Genomic DNA, 10,347 nt, shown 5'->3' on the forward strand with positions numbered 1-10,347 from the left:
TAAATAATAATAAAATAATAAAATAGCTTTATTTAATTCCACAATAATTAGATAGAATTGGTAAATTGAATATTTAAGGGAGGCTTTAACCCTGAGGGGTCCACATAGAACCTTATATACTACATAATATGGTTATTTTTCCGTGACACGCGTAATGTCATGTAGCTGTCGTGTTTGCCGGCAAACATTCCGATGATTTAATGGTTAAATATTCACAAACATATACACAATATTCTAGTCTTCAACTTAATTTGTAATTACCCAAATCGACCGTCCCTACGTAAAGTATCGTATGCAATACTTTACGTAGGAATAATGATTGCTTGTTTAGTGTTAATTACCATTCTGATAAGCACTTCGATACTTATTCTCCTGAATAAATGCAGTTCATTTTAATAAGAACCGTTTAAATATCGACAGTCCCTACGCAAAGTATTGAATCAGTAAAATGCAATTTTGCACATTCGATACTATACGTAGGGACGGTCGAAATATAAAACATTCATTTCCATGTTACGTAAACTTACAAGTTATTTTATAATTACAGCTCAAATGGTCGGATTGGAAGTGCTCCACTCGCAATCGCTGTCCGGGGCAACTAGAAGCTATGTCAGACGACGAACTGGATAGAATAATTGACACCGTATGTATTTACATAATGTAATAAATATGAGAGCAATTATCGATACTAAAGGTTATCGATCTTTATTTGATGTGCCACTAACCAGACTTGTGTCTGAAACATCTTTTAGAAACTACTGAAACATACATTTTATGAAGCTCAGTATAAGTCTTACATTTACACGAATATTTTTTTCCAATGATTATAAATGTTCGATGTACTTTACAGGTAAGCGTCTTCTACAGGGTGACGCCAAAACACAAACTGACAATAGTGAAGTCGTTGCAAAGGCTCGGCAATATTGTTGGCATGACGGGTTAGTAATAAATCATAAATATTTATTTTATAAATTAAGTGTCCCCGACATTATCGATAACGTGAACAAACATCGATATATTAAATCTAAGTTGTATTGATGGAAAACATAAATTCCTAAATTTAAAATATTAGACCAATATTCCAACTAATATCGATCATTATTATTTTTGGGATAAAGTATCACTGCCGATTTCGATTATAATCGATGTCCATACTATATCGATTGTATTTTTTAGGTGATGGAGTTAATGACGGGGTGGCTCTGAAACGTGCCGATATCGGTATAGCTATGGGCAAGAACGGTACTGACGTGTGTAAGGAAGCGGCTGACATGATCCTCGTGGACGATGACTTCGCTACCATCATGTGAGTGATCAAAATATATAGAAGTTTTTATAAACACGTTACGAATAAGTAGGGCGCCTGAAGTACAGTGATTTGGCCGGAACTATTCTTGTACGGTTATACATATTTCGCACTTTTACATAATATCAGCCCTGTATTATATACTGTCACAGTGTTGGGTACGGGCCTCCTTTGCTACTGAGAGGATTAGGCCTTAGTCCACCACGCTGGCCTAGTGCGTGTTGGTAGACTTCACACACCTTCGAAAATTCCTAATAAAGAATTTCTCAGGTATACAGGTTTCCTCACGATGTTTTCCTTCACCGTTAAAGCAAGCGATAAATTCACAAAATACACACATATTTTTTTAGAAAAGTCAGATGTGTGTGCCCTTGAGATTTGAATCTGCGGACATTCGTCTCGGCAGTCCGTTCCACAACCAACTAGGATATCGCGCACAACTTTTACATAGCACGCGTGAATTATTTATAATATTGTAATAATTCGTTAGTTCACAATCATACCGCGTCCACGTCGCACATAGTATCATTCATTGTTATCACCATTTGTGAGCTCAATAAATCAGTCAAAAAGCAGTTTAAAGAGTTTTAATTATATAAGCCAAATAGGTCTTCGGACAGCATCCAAACATCTTTTTTGGTCCTTCGAGCTGGATATGAACCAGCGACTTACGAATCCAGCTTGAAGGACCAATTCCCTTCCGTGGAGGGAATCTATTACTCTACGTGTTTTACCCCACGAAATACATTGACGCAAGTGTAATAAATTTTAACATTTTTTCCTCCAAAACATCGTGAGGAAACCTGCACATCTGAGAAGTTCTCTATAGGAATTTCGAGGTGTGTGCAATCCAACCCGCATTAGGCCAGCGTGGTGGACTAAGGCCTAATCCCTCTCAGAGTAGCAGGAGGCCCGTGCCCAACAATGGCCAAGTATATAATACAGGCCCTGTATTTTATTATTATTATTTTTTCCTCCAGTGCGGCGATCGAGGAGGGCAAGTGCATCTTCTACAACATCCGCAACTTCGTCCGGTTCCAGCTGTCGACGTCGATCGCGGCGCTGTCGCTCATCGCCCTCGCCACGCTCATGGGCGTCCCCAACCCACTCAACGCCATGCAGATACTGTGGATCAACATCATCATGGACGGTAGTACCATGCACTTATCTGTATAAAGATGTGGATGACTCTGTGGTCATCTCCACATTGCGTTCCTAAATACCACATACCCATCTTATAATAACACTATAAGTTACTCTACATTGCGTTTACTATATGAAACCAAATACTCGTCGTCTAGAAATAACACTATAATAAGTTACTTTAACCGTAGATGTAATAAAAGAGTAGTTTTCGAACAAAATAAATAACAACAAAAATTTGTTTACGTGCCCCAATTGCAACAATTTCTACTCTAAGAGATGTCGTCGGAGCGGCAACGTCGTACTTATAGTCAGAATTCTACTTGAGTGTAGTTGGCCTGAATTTAGTCACGAGCCGCAGTATTCATGTGTCGACGTTTATAAACGTTTGAAGTTAGTCACGAGTGAATTGGTTTCGTCTGCGGATTTATTTTACTCTATTGAAACACTCTTTATTTATATAAAATAATTCAAGATCTAATTTTGGCGTATGTTAAATAAAAAAATATATTTGATTAAGGTTATAGCTTAAGGTCCATTTTTCATACATTTTGTTTCACCTTTAATCTGGATAACTAAACAAGTATTGACAAATAAAGAATTTAAATTCACGTCTAGTTAGTGATTAGTTCTCGCAGTTGAAAGAAAAACGTAAAAATAATTAATATGCATGGATAGTTATTTAGGCCTTTAAAATTTCGTCGTATTAAATTTTAAGGCGAAATATCCTAATTTTTTACGTTAACTAAATAAATAATATGTACCTAATGAACCTGTAACCTAAATTATTATTTTACTACCCATTAAACAGTCAATACCATTAAACGTAACTTTGTCCGGACAGACTGGATATGAAACCATGATTATTTTTACCTAGAATTCTTTAGCCTTTACAGATCCATTGTGGAATATAGACCTAAATAAAATTCAGTAGGTGCAAAAAATTTTTACCTACACAGACTCTTAAAATTATAATGTTCTTCCCTAGGTCCCCCCGCTCAGTCGTTGGGTGTGGAGCCAGTAGACCACGAGGTGGTCCGTCGCCGGCCCCGAGACACCTCGCGCCGCATCATATCCCGAGGGCTGCTGTTCAACGTGCTGCTGTCCGCCGCGATCATCATCGCCGGCACCTTGTGGGTGTTTAATAGAGAGGTGAGAATATCGATATGTATTATATCATTTAGCTTGACAGTAACCTGTCAGTCACAGAAATGGCTCATAGATGTATTGAAATCAATTGTTAAATTGATTAAATCTGTATAACATCGCATTAGTATTATGGTGTTATAATATATGTATAAATAAATAAATAAAAAACCAGAACATTATGTGACTATGTGTTAATCCAAGATATGGTCTACCTTTATGCCAAATTCGTTTAGCGGTTTGTGCGTTTACTTCTGACAAAAATGTAAATATTTTCTCAGTCGTTCGCATATACATTACAGAAAGGATTTTACGAAAAATACCATTAATTTCAATAAATACAAGCGGCGATAGCCTAGTTGGTTGTGGAACGGACTGCTGAGACGAATGTCTGCAGGTTCAAATCCCAAGGACACACATCTCTGACTTTTCAAAAAAAAATATGTGTGTATTCCTTGTGAATGATCGCTTGCTTTAACGGTGAAGGAAAACATCGTGAGGAAACCTGCATACCTGAGAAGTTCTCTATATAGTGAATTTGAGGGTGTGTGAAGTCACTAAGCCATCGTGGTGGACTAAGGCCTAATCCTTCTCAGTAGTACAGAGAGGCCCGTGCCCACCAGTGGGACAGTATATAATACAGGGCTGACATACCATGAATTCCAGATGTCGGACAACAAGATAACGCCGCGCGACACGACAATGACGTTCACCTGCTTCGTGCTGTTCGACATGTTCAACGCCCTCTCGTGTCGATCGCAGACCAAGTCCGTGTTCCAAGTGGGCTTGTTCTCGAACAAGATGTTCCTGATAGCGGTGACGCTGAGTCTGGTGGGACAGGCGCTGGTCATCTACTTCCCGCCGCTGCAGAGGGTCTTCCAGACCGAGGCTCTGACTTCACACGGTACTTTATTTATTTGAACAGCCAACAAAACATACACTTACATAGTTTTTTCAACAATTCAGTAAGTGATTGCTGCAGTACTGTTTTAATTACAGGCTGTCACAGCATGAACATATTAACACATAACAATATAATTGGCTGCACCATAAGTGCAGTATATTCTAAATATAAGACAAAATATAAAACTAGATTTGGGTTTCAACAAGCGAATTCAATATTTTCTTTTGAAGATAGGAAGCGAGTCATTAAATAAATTAAATTAGTAATTAAGTGTTGCTATAACAACGGGGAATACCAGATTTATGTATCTTGGTCAAATAATTATTGAGATATTGGTAATCCAATTTTCGATTTCTATACCGAGTTTTCATACTGAATGGTTGAATTTTATAGATGTAGCAGGATATGCAATTTAGTTTCAGATTTGATACATTGAACGCGGTGCTGCACGACAAAATATCTTAAAACACAGTAGGGCTATATCCATGTGTATTTACGCAACCATCCCTCGACTTTTATATACCCCCCAATCTCCTCTACCATTGTTATCCTCTCCGGTGTACTTTTTTTGTTTTATTCCAGACATAATGTTCCTCATTTGCCTGACGTCGAGCGTGTTCATAGTGAGCGAAGTGAAGAAACTTATCGAACGCACGTTGAAGAAGCGATCGTTCGGCAAGTTCTCGACGAAGGCCCACGACGCGATGGACTTCGTATGACACAAGTCCGAGGAGAAAGTGCAGTAAGTACCCACCATGCGGACTGTGGGCGTGGCCGCGACCGCTGCCGGCCTGACAGCGCCTGTCACGCTGACAGCGACTGTCACGCTGACAGCGCCTGTCACACTGACAGCGACTGTCGCGACGGCACCGACGCGGCCTCGAGGCAGGACGGGTGTGACCGAAGCGGTTGCGAGTTTAGTGAACAGTGCCAGTGCCGCGGACCTTACTCCATATACGATGGAAAATCGATATTCCTATACGTTTGTAGTTTATTTATTTCGCGTCGTATTGTTGTTTGTGCGTGGCTTACATTTTTATCGATTAATTTATTTTTATTATAATATGTAGTAGTGAGGTAAGTGGTAATTGTGTTTGATCAAATCATGTCGGGCCGACTGTTTGAGACCGCATTTATTGTGTTACCAACTTTTGTCGAAAATTATTCGTACAAGTTTTGGCCTAAATTGTAGGCAAACGTCTAAAGTGTAGTCTGTGTAATTTAAAAGTACATATTAATGAAATAAATGTATACTCATAATAAGATCCAAGAGGTTCTAATGTAATATCGATTATCTCTATCGATACAATGACAATGTCGATATAACCGTCGGCACGACACGATACAGTGGGTAATGACCGGTGCGTGCTTTATAAATAATGTAGCAAAATTGTATTATTAGCGAAAATTATAAAATGTCGTGAAAGTTACAGATTATGTATTATGTGAAGGGTTATTGTCTGTGGTAAATCGATATAATCCCAAACCTCGGATAATATCCTTATGAATGTATACAAAATAGAAAATTGATAAATTGCTTTACAAATATCGTTTATTCACAGCTTCGATATCGATAAATATCTATGTAGAAGTGAAACTCTATGCATATACTTTGTCGATGCTATTTCTGAAGGCATCACTCTGTTGTTAAGTTTCTTTAGAACGATTATTGTGGGATGATGTCTTTAGAATGAAAAAACAAACTTATATAGCTTCATATTAGAAATGAAAATATTTGGTGTAAGACTACGTTAAATAGGTATGTCTATTAGAAGTTCTCTAGAATGTCTTTACGATTGTCGACTCTATCGACTATGTATTAAAAGCTATATGTATGTATTATGACGTTACAAAAGTATATTGTCATTGGAACCGTTTGAGAACTGCGGTTTGTGTTAAACTTCTCATCGCAGTATCACGATTTTATAATAGATTCTACATTTCATCTACGCTAGTGCTATATGGCTTTAAATCATTTCAAGATATTCATAAATAAATTTCATGTAATTAGAATTATGATAAAAGTATTTCAATAGCAGTATGCATTTGTAAAAATAATATCGCATCATTCCGAACGATAATATATTCTCTAGACACGCTAGGTACTTGCATTTTTGCATCGACAACATATAAACGCACTCACGTCTATTTCATAGATTTAAAGGTAATATATCGCATGTACATATATACGCGTATCCCTTATTCATAGACGTTATTTATCTATCGGAGCATTGCTCTGATAACAAGTCTGTTTCTCAGTGCTGACGGCATGAGCCTTCACAGTGTGTAGACACAGCCGTTGTGATTGGCTAATATTGAGATACAACTTGAATCTAGTTGGCTGTCGATAAACAAAGCTGAGAAACAGATTTTGTTATCACAGCAATGCTCCGATAGATAAATAACGTCTATGAATAAAAGGGTAGATGATTCGATTTTAATTTATTTTTATACCACGAGGTAAATACGAGTATTATGTGTTGTGTCGTATACACTAGCTGACAGTACTAAAAGTACACGATATTCACTGCTTTAAATGTATTTCGCTTGTCAGAATATGTATTACCGCCCTCGGTGATTGTAATGTACAAAAATAGAAAGAAATTAAGTGCTTTACAGAGATGCATTCTTATTTAAGGGTGGATTACTTAAAGCTGGTACACAAGACTTTAATATTGTGTGTAGGGTCGGCATGACAATGGAATGCTCTCGCCTCAATAAAGAAAAACACAGCGCAGTTTTTGTTTGCATCTTTTTAAACCCGCACCGCTGAGTAACCTCGCTGCACCCGTTGGTAAGTGGAGCGGGGTCCAAAAGAATGCCTACTGACGAGAGATGATTACCCCAACAGTCGACACATAATGCCGGCCTGGTCAAACCGGATGTAAACAGGCTCATCCTGGATCGCGACACATAGTGCCACTATGGTGGGTTTTAACACGTTGTGTACGGCGGTCGCTATCCGGGCCGATATAAAATATAATCAGCTATGTATTTCCTTCAATTATGACATAAAATATATTTGTAATACACTGTGTAAAATTATTTTGATATTCTGACCTTCAAGCATCTCAATGTTTGCCGGCAAACATGACAGTTACATTGAAATTTACGTGTGACACGGGAATATAACCTTATATACTACATAATAAGGTTATTTTTCCGTGAACCGCGTAATGTCATGTAGCTGTCATGTTTGCCGGCAAAACTATTCCGATACTTCAAGGGTTAACGTGCCAGCTTTAGTTAACCGACCTCAACCTCATGATCACAATATAGAATAATACAGGACATATAGTTCTTATTTATCTAGTTAATTCACCTTATCACCATGCCTATGAAGTAAAATCAATTGTCATTCTACGATTTTAACAATGCTCCATTAGTTATTTGTCGAGGTAGCAACTGTTGTCGTGTCACCAATGTTACTATTGTAGCTTTTGAAATCTCTAATATAGTACAGTATACTTTATTATATCACATGAATATATTATTAAATAAATAAAAAGTAGTGTTCGAATAATGAAGTCATCTATCTAAGTTAGACCAATATCACGTACCTACTGTAACTATATTGTATACAAAAACTGCCTTCTTCCATTCAGATGCACATCTTTTATCATAGAATAATTAAGGAATCACGTCAGTCTACAAAAATAAGTATTTTAAAAATCGCTTCAATACGTGCGTGTGGTACGCATTTAAAATTAATAAATAGGCGACGTATCCATACGTCATGTTTATATTGATCAGATTAGGACGTCATAACACGTCAAGATACATCACAAATTTACTGTAGACTTCATTAATACCATCATAATTGTAAAATGTCATTGTAATTGTAAAATAGAAATCAATATATCAAATTAAACTTTCGAAATATCGGATTATTTTAGTCTATGAATGGTGCGGGAGAGCGTGAGAATAATTAGTAACGTGGCGGTATGGAAGGAGGGGGGCGTGAGTATTTTAAAATCACCTCTATCACGTTACATATAAGAAATCTTCTCGCATGACGTCAACCCGCCCCTCCCCTACCACTCCCACACAGGAGCCCATCCATACTCACTCACTCTACCCTAAATTTGTTTTTGATGTACGTCAACATATTTAATAGGCGCTCCTTTTTAAAATAGATAATATAGTACCAATGGTGAGCCTTATACAATAAAAAGAATATTGGTATTAAAAGTTTGAATTCTTGAATGTATCTGTCATAAAAGTTAACAGCAAATGTTGCTATTTGTCTCACATTTTCTAATACATGGAAACCCTAATAGAATATCTGCTATTTGTTTGCGGGTAGGCTACCGGCGTCGGACGCCATAATTGAGCTTATTTAAAATGGCGGCTATTTCAAAATGGCCCCATGTGTGTCATATGTGTTAGTCAAATAACTTTACGTATCATACTACATCTGATTTGTCGCTTTCATGCATGTATGCAATCGCAGGGTTTTTGAATTATTGTAATATTGGTATTAAAATGGCGACCTATAAAATATTGTGTCGTATAAAGATTTTAAAATAATCTACTTATGAATTCGGATGGATAAAATATGGAAAAATCTAATTACAGTTAATTTAAAAGCTCTTCGTGTATTTATCATAAATATGATAGCGTGTAATGTCTATGTGATTCTGAGTCATATCTTATAATGGACTGTAGCGAATAATGTTACCGTACAATTGAATCTTTTAGCTGTTTTACTCACATTATAGTAATTCATACGGTCTGTTATTGAAAGAGTGGAGAATGAGCTATGGCCCGTGGCCCTAGAACTGTAACCAGCTATATATCTCATAATATATAATGGTTGGTAAACGTGAGCACACTACTGAGTCGGAGGTTTATTTATTTATTTACACTTTATGCTAAAGGCATTCTCTCCCAGTCAACCTAAGGGTGGTGCAGAGATAAATAAGGTAGGTGCATCAAGGATATTAATTAATAATACATAAACATACATAAAAGAACTATAATGTAGGTTTAGTAGTGCAGTTTCATTTACGCACTAAAAACATTTTTGATTTACGTACAAATGCGTCGCAGTGTACTCAAGATGTTTGCCGGCTATTATATCTAATAAGTATTTTAATATACGAACTTGAAGGCACGAAATAAAGCTAATGCCAGCGTTGTAACAATCGTTAAGCTATCAGCTTTCGAGAAAACCTAAAGCAATGACAGACTGTATGAATTAGTATACTATATGTGTATAGCGAACAGAATGCTTTAAGTATAGTATAACGTATAACTAGTAGGAGAGAGAGGGTACAGGAATAATAATTTGCATGTGAACGCTTTACGTGCGAAACTAAATATCCCAGTGTTGCCGCACAAAAAATATATTTTTTCAATTATATTTAAATATGCTATTTAAATACCAAATTTCTAGGTAACTTCAGCTTTAGATGTTTTAGTTTAAATTTGAAAATGTTAGGTATATATAATTTTATACATACCTGACCGCCATATTGACACCATGTTGCTTTCCAAAGGCGAGCAAAAAATTCACAGTATTGTGCACTTGCCCGTTTGCTGATATCGTTCTGTTCGCAACACATTTACCAAATGTAGCGGTAAGTTTGATGTTTAAATACCTACCTAGTAAGATATAGGCGTTGACTCTCTGTAGACAGTAAGGCACGATAGGGCAGTTTCAAAAATATAGAAGTTACAAAAAAAATGTTTACATTTAAATTATAATTATAAATTTGTGTATAAATTTGATTATAATTTGATTGGTCGTCGTTTGTGATTAGAAAATGTGACAATGGAACATCAAGAGTGATAAAATAAATTGATGAACAATCGACTAGGGGCCGGCGCATATATGGCGGAGTGC

General features: G+C 36.7%; 1 protein-coding gene across 1 annotated transcript; it reads left to right on the top strand.

Moving 5' to 3' along the window:
- Positions 1–436: 436 nt before the first annotated feature.
- Positions 437–6,087, top strand: LOC119193272 (calcium-transporting ATPase type 2C member 1-like). Its single transcript, XM_037446884.1, has 7 exons — positions 437–643; positions 851–938; positions 1,177–1,306; positions 2,287–2,456; positions 3,438–3,601; positions 4,262–4,499; positions 5,082–6,087. The coding sequence occupies exons 1-7, from the start codon at positions 608–610 to the stop codon at positions 5,216–5,218; spliced, it is 963 nt and encodes a 320-aa protein (XP_037302781.1). The 5' UTR covers positions 437–607; the 3' UTR covers positions 5,219–6,087.
- The last annotated feature ends 4,260 nt before the right edge of the window (positions 6,088–10,347 follow it).

Source organism: Manduca sexta, unplaced genomic scaffold, assembly GCF_014839805.1.
Source record: "Manduca sexta isolate Smith_Timp_Sample1 unplaced genomic scaffold, JHU_Msex_v1.0 HiC_scaffold_3857, whole genome shotgun sequence".
Taxonomy (NCBI): Eukaryota; Metazoa; Arthropoda; class Insecta; order Lepidoptera; family Sphingidae; genus Manduca; species Manduca sexta.